General features: G+C 45.1%; 1 protein-coding gene across 1 annotated transcript; it reads left to right on the forward strand.

The window, feature by feature from the left end:
• Positions 1 to 10366: 10366 nt before the first annotated feature.
• Positions 10367 to 20935, forward strand: LOC109875717 (synaptophysin-like protein 2). Its single transcript, XM_020468138.2, has 6 exons — positions 10367 to 10524; positions 10709 to 10786; positions 13339 to 13457; positions 13573 to 13774; positions 18673 to 18864; positions 19101 to 20935. The coding sequence occupies exons 1-6, from the start codon at positions 10507 to 10509 to the stop codon at positions 19233 to 19235; spliced, it is 744 nt and encodes a 247-aa protein (XP_020323727.1). The 5' UTR covers positions 10367 to 10506; the 3' UTR covers positions 19236 to 20935.
• Positions 20936 to 27264: the final 6329 nt, after the last annotated feature.

Below are 27264 nucleotides of genomic sequence, written 5' to 3' on the forward strand. Positions count from 1 at the left end.
TATGATTCAGAATATGTACAATTATCAAAGGAAATATACAGTACCAGTCAAAAGTTTGGACAGACCTACTCATTCCAGGGTTTTTCTTTGTTTATTTTTTTACTATTTTCTACATTGTAGAATAATAGTGAAAACGTCAAAACTATAAAATAACACATATAGAATCATGTAGTTACAAAAAAAGTGTTAAACAAATCAAAATATATGTTATATTCTTCAAAGTGCGACCCTTTACCTTGATGACAGCTTTGTACACTCTTGGCATTCTCTCAACCAGCTTCACCTGGAATGCTTATCCAACAGTCTTGAAGGAGTTCCCACATATGCTGAGCACTTGTTGGCTGCTTCTCCTTCAATATGTGGTCCAACTCATCCCAAACCATCTCAATAAGGTTGAGGTCAGGTGATTGTGGAGGCTAGGTCATCTGATGCAGCACTCCATCACTCTCCTTCTTGGTCAAATAGCTCTTACACAGCCTGGAGGTGTGTTGGGTCATTGTCCAGTTGAAAAAAAATGATAGTCCCACTAAACACAAACCAGATGGGATAGCGTATCACAGCATGAAGTTGTTTAACCATGCTGGTTAAGTGTGTCTTGAATTCTGAATAAATCACAGACCGTGTCACCAGCAGAGCACCCCCACACATCACACCTCCTCCTCCATGCTTCACGTTGGGATCCACACATGTGGAGATCATCCATTCACCTACTCTGCGTCTCACAAAGACACGGCAGTTGGAACCAAAAATCTCAAATCTGGACTCATCAGACCAAAGAATACATTTCCACTGGTCTAATGTCAATTGCTTGTGTTTCTATTGAATATATTTCGATTAGTTTAACTTTGTTTTGTTACTACATGATTCCATATGTGTTATTTCAAAGTTGATGTCTTCACTAATATTTTACAATGTAGAAAATAGTAAAAAATTAAGAAAAACCCTTGAATGGGTAGGTGTGTCCAAACTTTTGACTGGTACTGTACATGAATAGGAATACATGTTTATAAGCATGCAAAACATGTATAGGCCTACCTACTGTATAAAATGTTCGAAAAGCCATTGTCCAAAATAAGAGTTTATTAGATGGCAGAGCCTAGTTGTGGCAGCCTCTTATCATGAGTCAGGTAAGACTCAGATGCAGATAACATCAAAGTAACAACAGTTTAGTAATCCAACCTGGGCAGCCAAAAGACAGATCAAGGGCAGGCAGAGGTCAGTAATCTAGATAGGTGGGGCAAAGGTACAGGACGACAGGCAGACTGAGGGTAGGCAGGGGTCAGTAATCTAGATAGGTGGGGCAAAGGTACAGGATGACAGGCAGACTGAGGGTAGGCAGGGGTCAGTAATCAAGATAGGTGGGGCAAAGGTACAGGACGACAGGCAGACTGAGGGTAGGCAGGGGTCAGTAATCTAGATAGGTGGGGCAAAGGTACAGGACGACAGGCAGACTGAGGGTAGGCAGGGGTCAGTAATCTAGATAGGTGGGGCAAAGGTACAGGACGACAGGCAGACTCAGGGTAGGCAGGGGTCAGTAATCTAGATAGGTGGGGCAAAGGTACAGGACGACAGGCAGACTGAGGGTAGGCAGGGGTCAGTAATCTAGATAGGTGGGGCAAAGGTACAGGACGACAGGCAGACTCAGGGTAGGCAGGGGTCAGTAATCTAGATAGGTGGGGCAAAGGTACAGGACGACAGGCAGACTGAGGGTAGGCAGGGGTCAGTAATCTAGATAGGTGCGGCAAAGGTACAGGACGACAGGCAGACTCAGGGTAGCCAGAGGTCAGTAATCTAGATAGGTGGGGCAAAGGTACAGGATGACAGGCAGACTGAGGGTAGGCAGAGGTCAGTAATCTAGATAAGTGGGGTAAAGGTACAGGATGACAGGCAGACTCAGGGTAGGCAGAATGGTCAACACTGGGAAAACAAGAACAATCAAGAGACAGGAGCAGAGGGAAAGACACTGGTATACTTGACAAAAAATTCCCCTGGCAACAGACAGAGAGCACAGGTATTATACATAGGGGCTAATGAGGTAGATGGGCGACACCTGGAGTGGTGTGGAGACAATCACAAAGACAGGTGAGACAGATCAGGGTGTGACAGTACCCCCCACCCCCCTCTCTAGGGGCCCACTTGGCGTCCTACCTGGGCACATACCTGGTTGACTGGGATGTCGGTGTTGGAAATCTGTGATGAGGCCCTCCCAGTCAACCAGGTACTGGAACCCCCTGCCCCGAGGTCAAACCTTCAGGAGAGGCCTCATTGTGTAAGCCGGTTGGCCGTTGATGAGATGGGGGAGAGGGGTGGGCCTGGAAACAGGAGACAAAGGGCTGTGAGACATGGGTTTAACTCTAGACACATGAAAGGAAGGATGTATAAGAAGGGTTCGGGGCAACAGAAGACGAACAGCAGAGGGGCTAATGATTTTGGATCCAGGGTGGAAAGCCTTACCTTCTGCCCGAGACGATGCCGGGGTCTGGTGGCGATCCGCTTGTCGTCAATTCCTGGAGGTGGTCTAGAGGAGGGCCAACCGGGCTGTCGTCCAGTTACGACAACAGAGGTGGACAAACATATGGGGTAGAAGGTATGCCGACCTCCTCTTCCTGCTCAGGGAAGAGCAGGGGCTGATACCCCAGGGAACACTCAAAAGGAGATAGGCCCGTGGCAGTGCAGAGAAAGGTGTTTGCAGGCGTATTCGACCCACACCAGCTTCTGGCTCCAGGTGGTGACCAGGCAGCGCAGAGTCTCTAGGTCCTGTTTGGCTCGCTCCGACTGGCTGTTGGACTGGGGGTGGAACCCGGAGGACAGGCTGGCTGATGACCCAATGAGGGTGCAGCACGGCCTTCCAGAATTGGGACAAGAACTGAGGGTCCCGGTCAGAGACCATGTCGACTGGTATGCCATGGATCAGGAAGACGTGCTGCATCATGAGCTGGGCTGTATCTTTGGCAGAGGGTAGTTTGGGAAGAGGAATGTAGTGGTCGGCTTTGGAAAACCGATCCACCACTGTCAAGATGGTGGTGTTGCCATCAGATGGGGGAAGACCCGTGACGAAGTCCAGGGAGATGTGAGGCCAGGGACGGTGAGGGACAGGCAGTGGTTGTCTCATCGTGCACCAGCGACTCCTGTGGCGGGCTCTGCGCAGTGCGCGCTAACCAAGGTTGCCAGGTGCACGGCGTTTCCTCCGACACATTAGTGCGGCTGGCTTCTGGGTTGGATGGCGCTGTGATAAGAAGCAGTGCGGCTTGGTTGGGTTGTGTATCGGAGGACGCATGACTTTCAACCTTCATCTCTCCCGAGCCCGTACGGGAGTTGTAGTGATGAGACAAGATAGTAGCTACTACAACAATTGGATACCATGAAATTGGGGAGAAAAAGGGGTAAAAAAAATATTGATATTATAAAAATTAAAAAAAGAACACAGACATGGGACAGAAGAAAGTTGTTTTTTTCTGGACATTTTGAGCCTGTAATCGAACCCACAAATGCTGATGCTCAAGATATTCAACTAGTCTTAAGAAGGCCAGTTTTATTGCTTCTTTAATCAGTACAACAGTTTTAAGCTGTGCTAACATAATTGCAAAAGGGTTTTCTAACCATCAATTGGCCTTTTAAAATGATGAACTTGGATTAGCTAACACAACGTGCCATTGGAACACAGGAGTGATGTTGCTGATAATGGGCCTCTGTACGCCTATGTAGATATTCCATTAAAAAAATCTGCCGTTTCCAGCTACAATAGTCATTTACAACATTAACAATGTCTACACTGTAGTTCTGATTATTTCAATGTTATTTTACTGGACATTTTTTGTTGTTGCTTTTCTTTCAAAAACAAGGACATTTCTAAGTGACCCCACACTTTGTCTGTCTGCTCTCTGGTCCGCCCACCCATCCGCCTGTTACTTACAGAATTCCATAGGCTACATTGATGGAGGTGCTGACGGGTGGGTCATTCAGGTCAACAATTCAACCCTGCCTAAATGACCGTACTATGCTCTCTGTTCTGTTCCTGAATTAACTCACATAATGTGTTATTTGTTTGCTGTACACAACCTCAGATTAGATTTAATTCATTTTATGAGAAGGAGTGAGTCAGAAACCGATTTTGTTTCCCGATAAGATGTTAAATGTATTCATGTGATGGGAGAGCCCTAGTGCCAAGGGGATTGGGGGAACCCATGACCGGAGATCATGTGGTGTTGGAGAAAAAAGACTGCCTGGAGAGAGTCTCTTGCCGGCCAGACGGTTTTAAAAATCAGTGGCCATCACGACCACAGGACCTTCAACGACACCTAGCCTACTTCCCTGGCGTTGGAACATTGAGAATGATGAAAGACATTCTAGAGCCTTCCAGAGTTCCAGAATGTTGAGTCATTCCACTGCAGGAATATCTCCACAACAACAAGTCCCTGCACTGATAGGATGGGAGTAAGGAAAGGAGGAGAAGACATTCTAGAGCCTTCCAGAGTTCCAGAATGCTGAGTCATTCCACTGCAGGAATATCTCCACAACAACAAGTCCCTGCACTGATAGGATGGGAGTAAGGAAAGGAGGAGAAGACATTCTAGAGCCTTCCAGAGTTCCAGAATGCTGAGTCATTCCACTGCAGGAATATCTCCACAACAACAAGTCCCTGCACTGATAGGATGGGAGTAAGGAAAGGAGGAGAAGACATTCACACTACCATGATAGTGACAACTCTAGCCAGCTGATGTGACAACCTAGTATCCACCCAAACCCCACCCATTTACACATTATTTTAGACTGTTGATTTTTGATACCATACTATCACGCCCACAAATCTGAAGGTGACTTAGAATGGTGACTTAGACTGGTGACTTAGAATGGTGACTTAGAATGGTGACTTAGAATGGTGACTTAGAAAGTAGACTTAGAATGGTGACTTAGAAAGGTGACTTGGAAGAAGAGAGATCATGATACAGAAAGACACAGGAAGAAGAGAGATCGTGATACAGAAAGACACAGGAAGAAGAGAGATCATGATACAGAAAGACACAGGAAGAAGAGAGATCGTGATACAGAAAGACACAGGAAGAAGAGAGATCATGATACAGAAAGACACAGGAAGAAGAGAGATCGTGATACAGAAAGACACAGGAAGAAGAGAGATCATGATACAGAAAGACACAGGAAGAAGAGAGATCATGATACAGAAAGACACAGGAAGAAGAGAGCATGATACAGAAAGACACAGGAAGAAGAGAGATCATGATACAGAAAGACACAGGAAGAAGAGAGATCGTGATACAGAAAGTCACAGGAAGAAGAGAGATCATGATACAGAAAGACACAGGAAGAAGAGAGATCATGATCCAGAAAGACACAGGAAGAAGAGAGATCATCATACAGAAAGACACAGGAAGAAGAGAGATAATGATACAGAAAGACACAGGAAGAAGAGAGATCATGATACAGAAAGACACAGGAAGAAGAGAGATCATGATACAGAAAGACACAGGAAGAAGAGAGATCATGATACAGAAAGACACAGGAAGAAGAGAGATCCTGATACAGAAAGACACAGGAAGAAGAGAGATCATGATACAGAAAGCAGTGGAGCGTCTAATAAAGAAAGCATAAAGAGGGCCAAGGTAGGAAGCAGGAGTGGTGATGTGTTGGAGTGGAAAGTGGTGATAGTGTTTGATGAGACCACAGGGCCTCACACCCTATCAGACTAACTAATGTCATAGAGAAAGAGGTAGGTGAAGTGAAATTAGCTTGGTTCATTGGAAATGGTAGATTGTTAATATTGTGTGGCAGCCAGGCTCAGGAAGAGAAGATTTTTTAAATGGAAAAGCTTAATGGGAAGAAGATTGAAAGCCATGTCCCTGGTGCTTATGCTAGATTGAGGGGAGTCATCACTGGTGTCCCAATATCTATGTCCACAGATGATATTAAAGAACATGTGAAGGGAGGCAGAGTGATTGAGGCCGAAAAGGTTGATCAGTAGGAAAGAGAGTTGAAGAAGTGAAAGCTAATCAGTGATGCTGAGGTTTGAGAAAGTCTTATCTGGAAAAGTTCAGATCGGGGCTCCCCGGGTGGCGCAGCGTTCTAAGGCACTGCATCTTAGCGCACGCGGCGTCACTACAGTCCCTGGTTCAACTCCAGGCTGTATCACACCCTCGGCCGTGATTGGAAGTCCCATAGGGAGCCGCACAATTGGCCCAGCGTCGTCTGGGGTTGGACAGACTGGCCAATAGAGAACTAGCTTGGGGTTGGCTGTCATTGTAAATAAGAATTTGTTCTTGAAGGTTAAATAAGTTTAAAAAAATTAAATGCTTAGTTTCAATTTTAGGACATTTTTTTTCATATGCAGTATGGTGTATTAACTAGCTGCTCAGTGTAAAGAAAATGATTATGGTGAATGTGGAAGCAATGTGAAGGTTAAGTGCTGTAATTGAGGGGGGAGAACACAGTGCAGCATTGGGTGGATGACAGGTACGGAGAGAGGCTAGAGAGGATCAGAGATAAAGGATCAGTCATGATGTATCATACTCAGAGGCCATAAAACAGATTGGTAGAACTACAGTGCAGACTGATGGAGCGGACATGGATGTATCTGTAGTAAGTGGCCCTGCTGTCAGACTGATGGAGCTGACATGTATGTTTCTGTAGTAATTTTTTTTTTTTTTTTACCTTTATTTAACCAGGCAAGTCAGTTAAGAACACATTCTTATTTTCAATGACGGCCTGGGAACAGCGGGTTAACTGCCTGTTCAGGGGCAGAACGACAGATTTGTACCTTGTCAGCTCGGGGATTTGAACTCACAACCAGTTACTAGTCCAACGCTCTAACCACTAGGCTACCCTGCCGCCCCAAGTGACCCTGCTGTCAGACTGATGGAGCTGTAGTAAGTGGACCTGCTGTCAGACTGATGGAGCTGACATGGATGTACCTGTAGTAAGTGGCCCTGCTGTCAGACTGATGGAGCTGACATGGATGTATCTGTAGTAAGTAGACCTGCTGTCAGACTGATGGAGCTGGCATGGATGTACCTGTAGTAAGTCGACCTACTGATGGAGCTGACATGGATGTACCTGTAGTAAGTAGACCTACTGTCAGACTGATGGAGCTGTAGTAAGTAGACCTGCTGTCAGACTGATGGAGCTGAGATGGATGTATCTGTAGTAAGTGGACCTACTGTCAGACTGATGGAGCTGACATGTATGTACCTGTAGTAAGTGGACCTGCTGTCAGACTGATGGAGCTGACATGGATGTACCTGTAGTAAGTGGACCTGCTGATGGAGCTGACATGGATGTACCTGTAGTAAGTAGACCTACTGATGGAGCTGACATGGATGTACCTGTAGTAAGTGGACCTACTGATGGAGCTGACATGGATGTACCTGTAGTAAGTAGACCTACTGATGGAGCTGACATGGATGTACCTGTAGTAAGTAGACCTACTGATGGAGCTGACATGTATGTATCTGTAGTAAGTGGACCTACTGTCAGACTGATGGAGCTGACATGGATGTACCTGTAGTAAGTGGACCTACTGTTGGAGCTGACATGGATGTATCTGTAGTAAGTAGACCTACTGATGGAGCTGACATGGATGTACCTGTAGTAAGTAGACCTGCTGTCAGACTGATGGAGCTGACATGGATGTACCTGTAGTAAGTAGACCTACTGATGGAGCTGACATGGATGTACCTGTAGTAAGTGGACCTACTGATGGAGCTGACATGGATGTACGTGTAGTAAGTGGACCTACTGATGGAGCTGACATGGATGTACCTGTAGTAAGTGGACCTACTGATGGAGCTGACATGGATGTACCTGTAGTAAGTGGACCTACTGTCAGACTGATGGAGCTGACATGGATGTACCTGTAGTAAGTGGACCTACTGATGGAGCTGACATGGATGTACCTGTAGTAAGTGGACCTACTGATGGAGCTGACATGGATGTACCTGTAGTAAGTAGACCTACTGATGGAGCTGACATGGATGTACCTGTAGTAAGTAGACCTACTGATGGAGCTGACATGTATGTATCTGTAGTAAGTGGACCTACTGTCAGACTGATGGAGCTGACATGGATGTACCTGTAGTAAGTGGACCTACTGATGGAGCTGACATGGATGTATCTGTAGTAAGTAGACCTACTGATGGAGCTGACATGGATGTACCTGTAGTAAGTAGACCTGCTGTCAGACTGATGGAGCTGACATGGATGTACCTGTAGTAAGTAGACCTACTGATGGAGCTGACATGGATGTACCTGTAGTAAGTGGACCTACTGATGGAGCTGACATGGATGTACCTGTAGTAAGTGAACCTACTGATGGAGCTGACATGGATGTACGTGTAGTAAGTGGACCTACTGATGGAGCTGACATGGATGTACCTGTAGTAAGTGGACCTACTGATGGAGCTGACATGGATGTACCTGTAGTAAGTGGACCTACTGTCAGACTGATGTAGCTGACATGGATGTACCTGTAGTAAGTGGACCTACTGATGGAGCTGACATGGATGTACCTGTAGTAAGTGGACCTACTGATGGAGCTGACATGGATGTACCTGTAGTAAGTGGACCTACTGATGGAGCTGACATGGATGTACCTGTAGTAAGTGGACCTACTGATGGAGCTGACATGGATGTACCTGTAGTAAGTAGACCTACTGATGGAGCTGACATGGATGTACCTGTAGTAAGTGGACCTACTGATGGAGCTGACATGGATGTACCTGTAGTAAGTAGACCTACTGATGGAGATGACATGGATGTACCTGTAGTAAGTAGACCTACTGATGGAGCTGACATGGATGTACCTGTAGTAAGTGGACCTACTGATGGAGCTGACATGGATGTACCTGTAGTAAGTGGACCTACTGATGGAGCTGACATGGATGTACCTGTAGTAAGTGGACCTACTGATGGAGCTGACATGGATGTACCTGTAGTAAGTAGACCTACTGATGGAGCTGACATGTATGTACCTGTAGTAAGTAGACCTACTGATGGAGCTGACATGGATGTACCTGTAGTAAGTGGACCTACTGATGGAGCTGACATGGATGTACCTGTAGTAAGTGGACCTACTGATGGAGCTGACATGGATGTACCTGTAGTAAGTAGACCTACTGATGGAGCTGACATGTATGTACCTGTAGTAAGTAGACCTACTGATGGAGCTGACATGGATGTACCTGTAGTAAGTGGACCTACTGATGGAGCTGACATGGATGTACCTGTAGTAAGTGGACCTACTGATGGAGCTGACATGGATGTACCTGTAGTAAGTGGACCTACTGTCAGACTGATGGAGCTGACATGGATGTATCTGTAGTAAGTGGACCTACTGATGGAGCTGACATGGATGTATCTGTAGTAAGTGGACCTGCTGTCAGACTGATGGAGCTGACATGGATGTATCTGTAGTAAGTGGACCTGCTGTCAGACTGATGGAGCTGACATGGATGTATCTGTAGTAAGTGGACCTGCTGTCAGACTGATGGAGCGGACATGGATGTATCTGTAGTAAGTGGACCTGCTGTCAGACTGATGGAGCTGACATGGATGTACCTGTAGTAAGTGGACCTACTGATGGAGCGGACATGGATGTATCTGTAGTAAGTGGACCTACTGATGGAGCTGACATGGATGTATCTGTAGTAAGTGGACCTGCTGTCAGACTGATGGAGCTGACATGGATGTACCTGCCTGTTCAGAAATCTTGTTTATGAATGTGTGGTGTCAAAGGACACTTTTGATAATGAATAAAGTTGACTTCATAGCTTTTATTAGTAAGGCTATCAATACAACTGGGGTACAATATGGCACGACTTTAATTAAAACGAAAAGGCAATTCAAACTTGTATTATTAATTACTATGATTTGTTTGTTTAGGATTCCTGGCAATATAAATAGTGTATGTATGCTTGTTTGCATGTGACTATTCCTCTTTTGTTTGTTGATATTTGTTTAAAAAATTACGAAAATACGACTTGGGTTGTGGAAAGCAGAATTGCCAGGTTGACGGTTATTGTGGAGATGGCAAAACATATATTGGGGGGGGGGGGGGGGGGGGGGGGGGGGGGGGTAACAGATGTTATTGTTGAAATGGTTGTTGACATGCTGGGTGGAGTGTTTCAGCATGATTTAGATACAGTTTACTTTGGTTGGGGAGAGGGGTGTGGCAGAAGTCAGGGATTTATTTGGTTTAGAGTTGTATTTTCATGGTAATACAGAATCGGGCAGATCGCGATTGATCGAACTTTCCACACAGTAGGTGGCGGTATGCACTTAAACGATTGTTTGCGGACCGCCATGATATCATAGAAGAAGACGAAGTTGAAGACGGAAAGGCGGACTATCCATTCACAACGTGTCACTTTAAGAACGTCGGTGATCACGTGTGCAGTGCTTTTCACACACACAAAAAAGTTTGACATAAATTTCGAAAATTATTTTGTAATTTTCTAAGTGTTTAATACTGTCCGAGAAATAAACTTGGATAGTGGTACGATGGACGGGATATCCCAGGTAACAACAGCGTGTCAAATACGTTTTTATGTGTTTTCTAAATATAATTTTCAACCTACTTCTATTCCGCAAACATATTGTGTGGTAATCAATGCATGTTGTGGTTGAATGCGGAAGCTCTAACGAACACCTTGTTTTAGCTAATAAAAACGTTGTTTACCTCTTCGCCCCTGAATATCAAAAGAACATTCTGACTTCAGGATTTGCTCCTGACCTGGGGCCCTTGAAAGAGCCCTTGGCATTTATTAGAGTGCTCGAATGGGTAAGTCATTTTTGTTGTTGTTCTTATTTACATATTAGGATATTATGTAGGTAACCAAGTAGAGCTCAACCCGGAGATGTACTCTACACCGACGGAGTTGAGCGGCGAGACGTGTGGACGGACTGGCGCTTTTACGTCACATAATATGAAGTTTTTATTTAAAAAACAAATACGGCTTTCGGTCTAACCAAAGAATAGCCTCGATTAGGCTCAACGCTGTTGATGTGAAATCAAATCAAATGTATTTATATAGCCCTTCGTACATCAGCTGATATCTCAAAGTGCTGTACAGAAACCCAGCCTAAAACCCCAAACAGCAAGCAATGCAGGTGTAGAAGCACGGTGGCTAGGAAAAACTCCCTAGAAAGTGAAGTAACGTTACATCGATGAGTCGAATTTCGCTTAGTTATTATGTGGCCTAGGATGGGAAGGAATTAACTGTATCAAATATATGTTTTTATTTAGCTAAATCATTTAGGCCTATGCAACCAGTGACTTTAAACCATGTTGCTGGTGTTGTGCGGGAAAATCCCCCACCCCTTCGCGTTCTTCATTGCTGCGATTTGCTTATTTCTGCTCTTCACTCTGTTGTCAGTTTAACCTACATTTCACTGGTCTTAGTATAGCAGAATGGGTTTCTAATTGAATGAAACTACCTTGTCACTGTACAGAACATGCCCATAGTGGTGGTATGGTAAGAGTTCACATATTCATCATGTAAGTACAATGTAATCATTTAGGCGTCCTGAACCTATATTGTAAGAACTTCGTTGTAGTCAACTGAACAGTAAACATTGTTGCAATTATGAGATTGTTACAATGTATTTTGTGAAGCATGTTATGACTGCCTGCCTGAGTTGTGACAGGGAACACATTGTGCAGTTACAAAATACTATAGACCATACCTCTTTAGATTCTCGTTTTCATCTTGCTGGTAATGTTGATAAAATACTACCAGTTAGAGGTCGACCGATTTATGAGTTTTCAACACTTATACCGAATAAGGACAATTACAGCAATACTGAATTAACACTTATTTTAACTTAATATAATACATCAATAAAATCAATTTAGCCTCAAATAAATAATGAAACATGTTCAATTTGGTTTAAATAATGCAAAAACAAAGTGTTGGAGAAGAAAGTAAAAGTGCAATATGTGCCATGTAAGAAAGCTAACGTTTAAGTTCCTTGCTCAGAACATGAGTGTAACAGTATAGCTTCCGTCCCTCTCCTCGCTCCTACCTGGGTTTGAACCAGGAACACATCGACAACAGCCGCCCTCGAGGCAGCATTACCCATGCAGAGCAAGGGGAATAACTACTCCAAGTCTCAGAGCGAGTAACTTTTGAAACGCTATTATTAATTTTTTGCCTTGTCAGCTCGGGGATTGGATCTGAGTCCAACGCTCTAAGAAATTTATTTTCAGTGACTGCCTAGGAACAGTGGGTTAACTGCCTTGTTCAGGGGCAACAGAGGATTTATTTTGACCTTGTCAGCTCGGGGATTGGATCTGAGTCCAACGCTCTAACCACTAGGCTACCTGCCGCCCCTTGTATCCTGTAGTGTATGTATAACAGGCATGTTTGTTACAGCTATTAAAACCACCTCTAGAGCAAGGCTGTTTTATAGTAGGCTAGTGGCTAGTCCTCAGTCATTTTGTCAGGCAGATTTGGGGGCATTGCCAGTAGCTTATAAAACTCAAATGAAAAACACATAATCAAAAAAAATGGAGATTTTTTTTTTTTACAAATCTGTTTGCAAAAACAAAATATACTGAAACTATGTTTGACTCCAAAACAAACTAAAATAACTTTTAAACTGAACATAAAACCAAATGTTTTTTTTTTTTACAAATCTGTTTGCAAAAACAAAATATACTGAAACTATGTTTGACTCCAAAACAAACTAAAATAACTTTTAAACTGAACATAAAACCAAATGTTTTTTTTTTTTACAAATCTGTTTGCAAAAACAAAATATACTGAAACTATGTTTGACTCCAAAACAAACTAAAATAACTTTTAAACTGAACATAAAACCAAATGTTTTTTTTTGGGGGGGGTGCGGTCAAATATAAATGTTTAAATAAACATAAATCTAACCACCATATTTAACCCTTGTATCAAACCCAGACCGTCACTACAGTTCTACAACCACAGTTGATTTCCCTAAGGCTGTTTTTTTTTCATTCTATATTCAAGTGATGAAAATCACTTCCTGTGAGGAAGGATGTCATTCTGGTATGTGTGCGTGACTCATCCACGATGACTCGAAGGCCCATGACCCAGTCTTGCTCCACTTTCTGTCAGTAGTTCTATCTGATCCGTTACCTGACCTATCAACTCCTGTCACAACGCCTTCAGACTGCTTTAAACCTGTAAAGCAAACTGCCGTTATAGTTACCACGGGGTGACATAGTCATATGTTCTGTAGGTTTTTGGACTGAACGTAATTTCTCAAAGTTATTTCCAGTTATGTCCCGTCGTGTGTCAACTGCTTCTTTCATTTTGATTGTGTCCTGTCCTTATTTGAGCCTTCGTCTATCTGCAGGTCTTCTCCATATTTGCCTTCGCTACAACGTCGGGTTATGCCGGCTCTACGAGCATCAACGTGCTGTGCCAGGGAAGCAGAAGCCAAGAAATCACTGCTGACTTTAACTACCCATTCAGGTAAGCAGAACATAAAACAAAAACATGCATTTATGTACGACTATGACTGACCTGAGAAGTGTGTGTGTGTGTTTGACCCTTGTGAACACAACCTTATCTCACTCTACTCCTACAGACTCATGGCTCACCCATACACTGTCCCCTCCTGTAAGAACGACTCCAGCACTATCCAGACCTATCTGACCGGCGACTACTCCTCCTCAGCTGAGTTCTACGTCTGTATCGGGGTGTTTGCCTTCCTCTACAGCACCGCCAGCCTGGTGATCTACCTGGGCTACCAGCACGTCTACAGGCAGACCAGCCGCGGCCCCATTGTGGTGAGTTAACTGGGAATTGTTCTGTTCATACTCTTTCTTTGTTGTTGTTGTTGTAGTGGTGAGTTGAAGATGGTAGGTGTTGAGCCCGTCTATAGAACGACCTTGAACACTAAAGAGCTTGAGAGATTGTGTTGTGTGTAGCTAAAGACATTTGAAATCTGTGTGAGACTTTGGGAACAAGCAAACATTCTGTAAACCTGGCCCCATTGAGGTGAATAAACTGGAATGGTGAACTTTATGCTCTCTGTGGTAGTGGTGAGATGGTGTTGATGAGTGTTTATGCTCTCTGTGGTAGTGGTGAGATGGTGTTGATGAGTGTTTATGCTCTCTGTGGTAGTGGTGAGATGGTGTTGATGAGTGTTTATGCTCTCTGTGGTAGTGGTGAGATGGTGTTGATGAGTGTTTATGCTCTCTGTGGTAGTGGTGAGATGGTGTTGATGAGTGTTTATGCTCTCTGTGGTAGTGGTGAGATGGTGTTGATGAGTGTTTATGCTCTCTGTGGTAGTGGTGAGATGGTGTTGATGAGTGTTTATGCTCTCTGTGGTATTTTTATTTTTATTTTATTTCACCTTTATTTAACCAGGTAGGCTAGTTGAGAACACCTTTATTTAACCAGGTAGGCTAGTTGAGAACACCTTTATTTAACCAGGTAGGCTAGTTGAGAACACCTTTATTTAACCAGGTAGGCTAGTTGAGAACAAGTTCTCATTTGCAACTGCGACCTGGCCAAGATAAAGCATAGCAGTGTGAGCAGACAACACAGAGTTACACATGGAGTAAACAATTAACAAGTCAATAACACAGTAGAAAAAAAGGGGGAGTCTATATACATTGTGTGCAAAAGGCATGAGGAGGTAGGTGAATAATTACAATTTTGCAGATTAACACGAGTGATAAATGATCAGATGGTCATGTACAGGTAGAGATATTGGTGTGCAAAAGAGCAGAAAAGTAAATAAATAAAAACAGTATGGGGATGAGGTAGGTGAAAATGGGTGGGCTATTTACCAATAGACTATGTACAGCTGCAGCGATCGGTTAGCTGCTCAGATAGCTGATGTTTGAAGTTGGTGAGGGAGATTTTTGCAATTCGTTCCAGTCACAGGCAGCAGAGTACTGGAACGAAATGCGGCCAAATGAGGTGTTGGCTTTAGGGATGATCAGTGAGATACACCTGCTGGAGCGCGTGCTACGGATGGGTGTTGCCATCGTGACCAGTGAACTGAGGTAAGGCGGAGCTTTACCTAGCATGGACTTGTAGATGACCTGGAGCCAGTGGGTCTGGCGACGAATATGTAGCGAGGGCCAGCCGACTAGAGCATACAAGTCGCAGTGGTGGGTGGTATAAGGTGCTTTAGTGACAAAACGGATGGCACTGTGATAGACTGCATCCAGTATGCTGAGTAGGGTGTTGGAAGCCATTTTGTAGATGACATCGCCGAAGTCGAGGATCAGTAGGATAGTCAGTTTTACTAGGGTAAGCTTGGCGGCGTGAGTGAAGGAGGCTTTGTTGCGGAATAGAAAGCCGACTCTTGATTTGATTTTCGATTGGAGATGTTTGATATGAGTCTGGAAGGAGAGTTTGCAGTCTAGCCAGACACCTAGGTACTTATAGATGTCCACATATTCCAGGTCGGAACCATCCAGGGTGGTGATGCTAGTCGGGCATGCGGGTGCAGGCAGCGATCGGTTGAAAAGCATGCATTTGGTTTTACTAGCGTTTAAGAGCAGTTGGAGGCCACGGAAGGAGTGTTGTATGGCATTGAAGCTTGTTTGGAGGTTAGAGGTGAGATGGTGTTTATGCTCTCTGTGGTAGTGGTGAGATGGTGTTGATGAGTGTTTATGCTCTCTGTGGTAGAGGTGAGATGGTGTTGATGAGTGTTTATGCTCTCTGTGGTAGTGGTGAGATGGTGTTTATGCTCTCTGTGGTAGTGGTGAGATGGTGTTTATGCTCTCTGTGGTAGTGGTGAGATGGTGTTTATGCTCTCTGTGGTAGTGGTGAGATGGTGTTTATGCTCTCTGTGGTGAGATGGTGTTTATGCTCTCTGTGGTAGTGGTGAGATGGTGTTTATGCTCTCTGTGGTGAGATGGTGTTGATGAGTGTTTATGCTTTCTGTGGTGGTGGTGAGATGGTGTTGTGCAAAATCCTCCTAGAACTATTTTCACTCGACTGTTTTTGTTAAGAGTGGCATGAAACACACTAAACGACTCGAGTGCAATTAAAGACACCTGATATCGGCAAACAATCTGGATCACACATTGATTCTTATACAATTAAAAAAAAGGGTTCTACCCTTGTTTCACTCCAAGGAAGTGTAACACCACACCTCGACTAACACCACCTCCGTGGAGTCTAAAATGAGATCCAAGAAAGCGCTATTAACGGGTGTGTCAATAAAGACCTGGAACTGAGGAAGGCTGAGGGGTCCTCTGGAACTGAGGAAGGCTGAGGGGTCCTCTGGAACCGAGGAAGGCTGAGGGGTCCTCTGGAACCGAGGAAGGCTGAGGGGTCCTCTGGAACTGAGGAAGGCTGAGGGGTCCTCTGGAACTGAGGAAGGCTGAGGGGTCCTCTGGAACTGAGGAAGGCTGAGGGGTCCTCTGGAACTGAGGAAGGCTGAGGGGTCCTCTGGAACTGAGGAAGGCTGAGGGGTCCTCTGGAACTGAGGAAGGCTGAGGGGTCCTCTGGAACTGAGGAAGGCTGAGGGGTCCTCTGGAACTGAGGAAGGCTGAGGGGTCCTCTGGAACTGAGGAAGGCTGAGGGGTCCTCTGGAACTGAGGAAGGCTGAGGGGTCCTCTGGAACTGAGGAAGGCTGAGGGGTCCTCTGGAACTGAGGAAGGCTGAGGGGCCCTCTGGAACTGAGGAAGGCTGAGGGGCCCTCTGGAACTGAGGAAGTCTGAGGGGCCCTCTGGAACTGAGGAAGTCTGAGGGGCCCTCTGGAACTGAGGAAGTCTGAGGGGCCCTCTGGAACTGAGGAAGTCTGAGGGGCCCTCTGGAACTGAGGAAGGCTGAGGGGTCCTCTGGAACTGAGGAAGGCTGAGGGGTCCTCTGGAACTGAGGAAGGCTGAGGGGTCCTCTGGAACTGAGGAAGGCTGAGGGGTCCTCTGGAACTGAGGAAGGCTGAGGGGTCCTCTGGAACCAAGCTAAATCAAGCGCACATCAAATACTTTCAAGTCTTTGACATTGTGTATTTAACCCAGGTCTCCTTCACTAGTTTAAGTCCCAAACAATCAGATGCATTAAAATGGAAATCATAAGCCTTATAACACATTTTTGTGAAATGCAGTACTAACCTGGTACAGAGTGAGGTTATTATGGTCTGTTTACGTACACTGCCTTCAAAAAGTAGTCACACCTCTTACATTTTGCACATTTTGTTATAGCATTAATTGAAAATGGATTAAATTTTGTTCTACACACAATGCCCCATAATGTCAAAGTGGAATTATGTTTTTCAAAATGTTTACAAATGAATAAAAATGTATTTAAATCTGAAATGTTTTAAGCGACTAAGTATTCAACCCCTTTTGTTATGGCAAGCCTAAATAAGTTCAGGAGTAAAAATGTGCTTAACAAGTCACATGCAGTGCATTTGAGAGAGTATTCAGACCTCTTACTTTATCTTCATTTTGTTCAGTTTTAGTCTAAAATTGATTAAATAGTTTTTTTTCTCATCAATCATAATGACAAATCAATTTTAGAATTTTTTAACATTTTAGCAAATGTATTAAAACATTTAAAATTTACATAGGTATTCAGACCCTTTACTCGGTACATTGTTGAAGCACCTTTTGGCACCGATTTACAGCCTCGAATCTTCTTGGGTATGACGCTACAAGCTTGCCACCGCTGTATTTGGGGAGTTTCTCTCGTTCTTCTCTGCAGATTCTCTCAAGCTCCGTCAGGTTGTAAGTGTTGCTGCACAGCTATTTTCAGGTCTCTCCAGAGATGTTTTGTTCGCGGTCAAGTCCGGGCTCTGGCTGGGCCACTCAAGGATATGCAATTGTAGCACGGATTTCGAATTCATTTGAAACACCGACACATTGTGCAGTTAAAGAAGAGACTGTAGCCCATTTTACTCTTTAGAGTCTCGTTTTCATCTTCCTACAAATGTTGATAAAATACTACCAGTATATTACTAAAATATGGCTGTAATACTCAACACAATATAATACTATCAGCCATCTTTCATTGCAGCAAATCTGTCAGTATCAAGTCATTCACACCCGTCTGTAGGTGGTGTTTCTTGAGATTGACAAGTGTTTTTGACATTTTTATTTTACATTTATTTAACCAGGCAAGTCAGTTAAGAAATTTATTTTCAGTGACTGCCTAGGAACAGTGGGTTAACTGCCTTGTTCAGAGGATTTATTTTGACCTTGTCAGCTCGGGGATTGGATCTGAGTCCAACGCTCTAACCACTAGGTTACCTGCCGCCCCTTGTATCCTGTAGTGTATGTATAACAGGCATGTTTGTTACAGCTATTAAAACCACCTCTAGAGCAAGGCTGTTTTATAGTAGGCTAGTGGCCAGTCCTCAGACATTTTGTCAGGCAGAACCATACTGAACAAATTTTGGGGGCATTGCCAGTAGGCTATAAAATGAATCATGAAAAAAAACAATTGTAAACTGAAATAAAATAATTACATATGTAAATGACATTTTCTGTTTCCATTTTTCTTTTTTTCACATTTCTACCACATGTTTTCACTTTGTCATTCTGGGGGTATTGTGAGATCTATTGAATTCAGGTTGTAACACAACATTTGGAATAAATCAAGGGATGTGAATACTCTCTGACGGTACCGTTTAGTTGGGTTTCTTTTTTAAAGTTCCAACATCCTGAACCTGAATGTATTGTACAGTTTGTATTGACCATGTCTCCCATCCTTCCAACAGGACCTGCTGGTGACCGCAGCCTTCACCTTCCTGTGGCTGGTGTCCTCCTCTGCCTGGGGTAAAGGCCTGACTGACGTAAAGTGGGCTACCAGCCCCTCTAACCTGGTAGGCTTAATCTCCACCTGCAAGGACGTCAGAAACAAGTGCACACCAGGAGCAGTGCCTCACATGGGGCGACTCAACTCCTCTGTGGTAGGTTGGTTATAATCTGCACCTTCAATTCAAGGAAACTTTTTTTTTAAAGTTTACTTCCTCAATTGATTGAATTGAACCCTGCTTCACTTGAAGTCCTCTTTTGTAGGACCCTCTTTCAATCTCACAACGGGAAAGGTTCATAATGAGGCATAGTAGCAACATCTTCAATGGGGGGGGAAATGTAACTCTTCCTGACTAACGAACATGATTTTGTTGCCCCTCCCTTACGGCAGATCTTTGGATTCCTCAATCTGATATTATGGGGTGGTAACTGCTGGTTCATCTTCAAGGAAACCTCTTTCCACAAGTCAGCCAACCCCCCTGCGGACGTAGAAGAGGGTTCAGGGGTCAGGCCCATGCCGTCCTAACTGGGAAGTTCTCTGCTGTCAACGGCTGTGTTCCAGACTGCCTGCACAATGCAGCCACACCGCATAAATTAACCAATCTTTTGGGGCGAATCTTAACTTCCACTCAAATTCTCACATAGTCATCGATGCCAATAGGAGACAATGTGACATTGTGGAAGTTAAGATTTTCCTCTCTTATGTGATTTCACTTATCCAGACGTTTTGAGATGTGACTGATTTGCAGATGACCAGGAACAGGGCTGACGTTCCCTCCAACCAAGTAGTTCCTGTACTTTTTTTCCCCCCCCAAATGATTTGTAAATTGGTTCGAATGCTGCTTAGAAATGTCTTCCGGAATCTTAACCACAGTTTCGTTCATGCATTGCCACATTTATTAATCAAAAGCTTTCGAAGTTGTGCATTTTAGGTTCTTTAAATAGGTACAAAACAGAATCCAGGAAATATGGAAGGAGACATTTTGGGGTGGTGTGGGGGGGGGGTTTAAGTCATAACTGCATGAAACAAAACTAGTTAACTCTTTACTTAACGGTATAACTAACCCAATGCAACAATCAAATCAGTTTATTATAAAGTCTCTGTGATTATTTCTTCTTTTGTTACTTTGTGGATAGTTTAGTGTTTTTTTTGTTTAATGTTTATTAAAAAAAAGGGCTCGTTGCAACGGGGGCTCGTTGCAACGGGGGCTCGTTACAACGGGGGCTCGTTGCAACGGGGGCTCGTTACAACGGGGGCTCGTTACAACGGGGGCTCGTTACAACGGGGGCTCGTTACAACGGGGGCTCGTTACAACGGGGGCTCGTTACAACGGGGGCTCGTTGCAACGGGGGCTCATTACAACGGGGGCTCGTTGCAACGGGGGCTCGTTACAACGGGGGCTCGTTACAACGGGGGCTCGTTGCAACGGGGGCTCGTTGCAACGGGGGCTCGTTGCAACGGGGGCTCGTTACAACGGGGGCTCGTTGCAACGGGGGCTCGTTACAACGGGGGCTCGTTACAACGGGGGCTCGTTACAACGGGGGCTCGTTACAACGGGGGCTCGTTACAACGGGGGCTCGTTACAACGGGGGCTCGTTGCAACGGGGGCTCGTTACAACGGGGGCTCGTTGCAACGGGGGCTCGTTACAACGGGGGCTCGTTGCAACGGGGGCTCGTTGCAACGGGGGCTCGTTGCAACGGGGGCTCGTTACAACGGGGGCTCGTTGCAACGGGGGCGTTGCTCGTTATTTGCCTCGTAAAAGAAAGGAAGCAGAAATAGTTACGGACATCTATGTGACGCCATGATCAATTCTACAGTACTTTCATGTCATGTTTCAAAATGTGCCTTTTTCTTTCTTTGCGCCAGAAGATTTGTAAAATGTAATGTGTTTTTAAATTAACAAGTTGGGTTTTTTTTTTAATGGGGGGTGGAAAGCCAGTAAAGTCCTGTTTTCACTTTGTCGTACCTTTTGGTCACAAACATTTTTCAACTCTTGTCGTTCAAATACATTTTAAATGATGTACTGATATGTTCTGTATTTCCTTGGGTCTCTTTCTACCTCAGTTTTGTGAAGGCAGAACCTTTTACTCTTTTAAAAAGAAAAAAAGTTATCTTTCAAATGGTAGGTCTCATTCAGTGTTTATAGATACATTTCACTTTAAGGTGTCATTATTGTGACACACCATTAAACAAAGCTGTCAATTAAAGGGAAATAGCTGGTAAATGTCTCCTGTCTCTTCTATAATTTACATTTGTCTTCATGTCTGCACTGAGTTTACTATTAGGAATGTGTACAATACAGTGTACAGAACATTAAATTGACAGTAAACCCTCCACAGCCCCAGGACAGTAAACCCTCCACAGCCCCAGGACAGTAAACCCTCCACAACCCCAGGACAGTAAACCCTCCACAGCCCCAGGACAGTAAACCCTCCACAGCCCCAGGACAGTAAACCCTCCACAGCCCCAGGACAGTAAACCCTCCACAGCCCCAGGACAGTAAACCCTCCACAGCCCCAGGACAGTAAACCCTCCACAGCCCCAGGGACAGTAAACCCTCCACAGCCCCAGGGACAGTAAACCCTCCACAGCCCCAGGACAGTAAACCCTCCACAGCCCCAGGGACAGTAATCCCTCCACAGCCCCAGGACAGTAATCCCTCCACAGCCCCAGGACAGTAAACCCTCCACAGCCCCAGGACAGTAAACCCTCCACAGCCCCAGGACAGTAAACCCTCCACAGCCCCAGGACAGTAAACCCTCCACAGCCCCAGGACAGTAAACCCTCCACAGCCCCAGGACAGTAAACCCTCCACAGCCCCAGGACAGTAAACCCTCCACAGCCCCAGGACAGTAAACCCTCCACAGTCCTGCTTCAGATACACCCCCCCTCAGCCCCAGGACAGTAAACCCTCCACAGCCCTGCTTCAGATACAGCCCCAGGGACAGTAACCCCTCCACAGCCCCAGGGACAGTAACCCCTCCACAGCCCCAGGGACAGTAACCCCTCCACAGCCCCAGGGACAGTAACCCCTCCACAGCCCCAGGGACAGTAACCCCTCCACAGCCCCAGGGACAGTAACCCCTCCACAGCCCCAGGGACAGTAACCCCTCCACAGCCCCAGGGACAGTAACCCCTCCACAGCCCCAGGGACAGTAACCCCTCCACAGCCCCAGGGACAGTAACCCCTCCACAGCCCCAGGGACAGCAAACCCTCCACAGCCCCAGGACAGTAAACCCTCCACAGCCCCAGGGACAGTAAACCCTCCACAGCCCCAGGGACAGTAAACCCTCCACAGCCCCAGGGACAGTAAACCCTCCACAGCCCCAGGGACAGTAAACCCTCCACAGCCCCAGGGACAGTAAACCCTCCACAGCCCCAGGGACAGTAAACCCTCCACAGCCCCAGGGACAGTAAACCCTCCACAGCCCCAGGGACAGTAAACCCTCCACAGCCCCAGGGACAGTAAACCCTCCACAGCCCCAGGGACAGTAAACCCTCCACAGCCCCAGGGACAGTAAACCCTCCACAGCCCCAGGGACAGTAAACCCTCCACAGCCCCAGGGACAGTAAACCCTCCACAGCCCCAGGGACAGTAAACCCTCCACAGCCCCAGGGACAGTAAACCCTCCACAGCCCCAGGGACAGTAAACCCTCCACAGCCCCAGGGACAGTAAACCCTCCACAGCCCCAGGGACAGTAAACCCTCCACAGCCCCAGGGACAGTAAACCCTCCACAGCCCCAGGGACAGTAAACCCTCCACAGCCCCAGGGACAGTAAACCCTCCACAGCCCCAGGACAGTAAACCCTCCACAGCCCTGCTTCAGATACAACCCCTCAGCCCCAGGACAGTAAACCCTCCACAGCCCCAGGGACAGTAAACCTCCTTGACCAAGGCCCTTCTCCCCCGATTGTTCAGTTTGGTCAGCTCTAGGAAGAGTCTTGGTGGTTCCAAACTTCTTCCATTTAAGAATGATGGAGGCCACTGTGTTCTTGGGGACCTTCAATGCTGCAGACATTTTTTTTGGTACCCTTCCCCAGATCTGTGCCTCGACACAGTCCTGTCTCGGAGCTCTACAAAAAAATCCTTTGACCTCATGGCTTGGTTTTTGCTCTGACATGCACTGTCATCTGTGGGACCTTATATAGACAGATGTGTACCTTTCCAAATCATGTCCAATCAATTGAATTTACCACAGGTGGACTCCAATCAAGTTGAAGAAACATCTCAAGGATGATCAATGGAAACAGGATGCAACAGATTAATTTCGAGTCTCATAGCAAAGGGTCTGAACACTTGTGTAAATACCTTTGGCATTTTTTTCACTTTGTCATTATGGGGTATTATGTGTAGATGAATGATTTTTATTTAATCCATTTTAGAATAAGGCTGTAACGTAACAAAATGTGGAAAAAGTCAAGGGGTCTGAATACACTGTACATGTTTACAACTGTAACATGATAAATGACCATTGGAGTGGGGGCAGGGAAAATGTATTGGCCTTCCTTCCTTCTCTTATTGGCCTTCCTGCAACCCCTGTTGTTCTGGGTGTCCTGGAGGGCAGGCGGTGCTCACCCAATGATTTGTTTGGCTGAGTGTACGAAAACATGTTTTTACGTTTTATTTAACTAGGCAAGTAAGTTACAAACAAATTCTTATTTACAATGACTGCCTCCACCAGCCAAACCCGGACGACACTGGGCCGATTGTGCCGCCGCCCTATGGGACTCCCAAATCATGGTCGGTTGTGATACAGACTGGAACCGAACCAGGGTGTGTGTGTAGTGACGCCTCAAACACTGAGATGCAGTGCCTTAGACCGCTGCGCCACTTGGTAGTGTCTTGGGGTCAGTGGCGGCAGAGCTCCCGAATTTCTTCAGCCTCCTGAGGTTTAAGAAGTTGCTGTCTTGTCTTCTTCACCAATGTGTCCCTATGGTTTGACCATTTCAGCTCCTCTGTGATGTACACCGAGTTACTAGACGTTGTTGACCTTCTCCACGGCGGAGAAGCATAGAAATACACTTTATAGGGCCTCCCGGGTGGCGCAGTGGTCTAAGGTGCTGCATCGTAGTGCTAGCTGTGCCACCAGAGACTCTGGAGGGTTTGTTTGGCCAGTAGAGATATCCTTGTCTCATCGCTCGCTAGTAACTCCTAGTTGAATGCGCGCTGTGTTATGAAGCAGTACAGCTTGGTTGTGCATCGGAGGCCGGCTGTCTTTTTCATGGTTTGGGCTAGGCCAGTGAAGGGGAATCTTAAGGCTATAGCATACAACGACATTATAGACGATTCTGTGCTTTGTTGCAACAGTTTGGGGAAGGCCCTTTCCTGTTTCACCATGACAATGTTCCCTTGCACGAAGCAAGGTCCACACAGAAATGTTTTGTCGAGATAAGTGAAGTGTGCAACTTGACTGGCCTGCACAGAGCCCTGACCTCAACCCCATCGAACACTTTTGGGATGAATTGGAACACCGACTGAGAGCCAGACCTAATTTCCTAACATCAGTGCCCGACCTCAGTAATGCGCTTGTGGCAGAATGGAAGCAAGTCCACGCAGCATGTTCCAACATCTAGTGGAAAGCCTTCCCAGAACATTTGAGGCTGTTATAGCAGCAAAGGTGGGACCAACTCCATATTAATGCCCATGATTTTTCGAGTGAGATATTCGACGAGCAGGTGTCCACATACTTTTGCCATGTAGTCAAGATGAGACTTATTACCTTATGCTGCTGTAATAAAATGGTAATTTATGGAAAACTATATATATAAAAAATAATAATACTTGAACAGCTTTTATATTGAAATTACAGGCAACATGTAGAAATAAATTATGAAATAGTTTTAACTTAGTTGTTTGGAGCGCCATCTAGTGTAGCAAAAGCATAAACTTCAGGTTGCTCATTTTGGACTGCAGTAACATCATGATAACACCAGATGGCAGTAAAACCATTAGTTTAATACAGAGTAACTGGTCTTTTTGTTGTTGTTTTTGAATTTAATTAATTGTAATTTTACTGGGCTAGATCTAGATATTCTCATTCAATTAATTGTTATAATTAATTAAAAATTAAATTAATCAAATGTGTTATACACAATACATTCTGTAATGTTCTGCCCTCCTGATCAGACTGCCAATTGGCTTAATGGCTGGATGGATCGTAATGTCCTTCACGAGACAGAGGAGAGCCTAGTTCATATATCGCTATCTAAAGATATCCATCTGCTATACTTGGTCATATTCATTAGTGCACACTGTAGCAAAACATTTTGCAACGGAAAACAAAAACTCCCCGTTTCAGACCATTTTATTCCATTTGGTTCCTAGTGATAACATCTAATGTCCCAGCATGCACCTCACCAGACACAGGAGGTTATCAAACTCATATTGGTGTTCCAAAAGCAAAATAGGCCTGAAGTGTGAGTTGCTAGCCCCACAAATCTCAGTGGCCGGCTATTGTCATAACTAGTATTGATATTCAAATCGGTATAGCTGCAAGGAGTTGGAAAAGAGCAGAAGCTTAAAATAGATCTCGCTGAGGTAGAAGCCAGCCTGAAGCTCACAGCCTTCTTACTCACAGAGAAGAGAGAGAAGAAGGAAGAGAGGGATGAAAGAAGGAAGGAAGGAAGGGAGAGAGAGAGAGAGAGAGGAAGGGAGTGAGGAAGGGAGTGAGGAAGGGAGGGAGGAAGGAAGGGAAAGAGGGAGAGGAAATGAGAGAGAGAGAGACGAGGAAGGGAGTGAGGAAGGAAGGAAGGGAAAGAGGGAGAGGAAGGGAAAGAAAGAGAGGAAGGGAGAGAGAGAGGAAGGGAGAGAGAGAGGACGGGAGAGAGAGAGACGAGGAAGGGAGTGAGGAAGGAAGGGAAAGAGGGAGAGGAAGGGAAAGAAAGAGAGGAAGGGAGAGAGAGAGGACGGGAGAGAGAGAGAGAGACGAGGAAGGGAAATAGAGAAGAAGGAAGGAAGGGAGCGAGGAAGGGAAAGAGGGAGAGGAAGGTAGAGAGAGGAAGGGAAAGAAAGAGAGGAAGAAAGGGAGAGAGAGAGGAAGGAAGGAATGAAGGGAGAGAGGAAGGGAGAGAGAGACGAGGAAGGAAAATAGAGTGGAAGGAAGGAAGGGAGAGAGAGAGGAAGGGGAAGGGAGAGAGGAAGGGAGGGAGAGAGAGAGGAATGGAGGGAGAGAGAGGAATGGAGGGAGAGAGAGAGAAATGGAGGGAGAGTGTCCGTTGAGAGAAGGTCTTCAGGCAGTCTTTTAACATTGAGGTAAATGTACTGTACGACAACATGATCTCTTGAGAGAAAACATTTCCAGAAAAAACACAAAAGACTTTTATCTTTCCTCCAGGGTGCTTAAGATTCTGCCATTGAAAAAAGGCATGCCGTACTCCAACAATGAGCAAAATATATGAACTATGCTAGATTACAGTCTGTGTAGATATTGCAATAGGGATTTATTTCAGTATATGAATCAGTTTCAAGATAATGTTTTTTAATATAATCCTAATTTCATTGTCTGAACATCATTTCCCCCCTCCGTAGATCCATTTATTTTTAATTGCAGAGTGGGGCGCGGGCTTCCATTAGTGAAATTAAATCGTGAAAATATCTCTCCTGTGACATCCCATAATGAGTGTTTCCTCCTTGTTATAGAAATGGACTGATTGGTGTCTCTTGGGATGTCTATCGCCCTCCGCTGGTTTAGAACTATCAGAGGTTTGTTGGCACAATCTGACTCTGTTCTGATGAGAGTGATGAGCACTGGAGAGGTAAACACTGGACTGGCCCTTGTAACCAAAGGTTGAAGTTGGCCATCAATGTCTTTGAGCTATATCTACGGGTACGGTTGATGAGCGTAGTGAGGTGCGTAGTTAGTCCCAGGGGACCATGTGAGACCCTCATCGCACTGCGGCATGACACGACCTTAACAGACAGAGAGTCCTCCAACACAAGAACTATACTGGTCATGAGGAAGTACCTGGTCAGTAGGACTATGTGTAATGTAGGCAGTGGGACCAAAACAACAACAACAACAACTACCACCAAAACAACAACTACCACATCTACCAAAACAACAACTACCACCAAAACAACAACTACCACATCTACCAAAACAACAACTACCACATATACCAAAACAACAACTACCACATCTACCAAAACAACAACTACCACATCTACCAAAACAACAACTACCACCAAAACAACAACTACCACATCTACCAAAACAACAACTACCACCAAAACAACAACTACCACAACAACCAAAACAACAACAACTACAAAACTATAACTACCACATCTACCAAAACAACAACTACCACCAAAACAACAACAACATCTACCAAAACAACAACAACATCTACCAAAACAACAACTACCACATCTACCAAAACAACAACTACCACCAAAACAACAACAACAACAACTACCAAAACAACCAAAACAAAAACAACTACAAAACTATAACTACCACAACAACTACCAAAACAATAACTACCAAAACAACAACTACCACAACAACCAAAACAACAACAACAATAACAACTACAACAACAACAACCA

Source organism: Oncorhynchus kisutch, linkage group LG24, assembly GCF_002021735.2.
Source record: "Oncorhynchus kisutch isolate 150728-3 linkage group LG24, Okis_V2, whole genome shotgun sequence".
Lineage (NCBI taxonomy): Eukaryota > Metazoa > Chordata > Actinopteri > Salmoniformes > Salmonidae > Oncorhynchus > Oncorhynchus kisutch.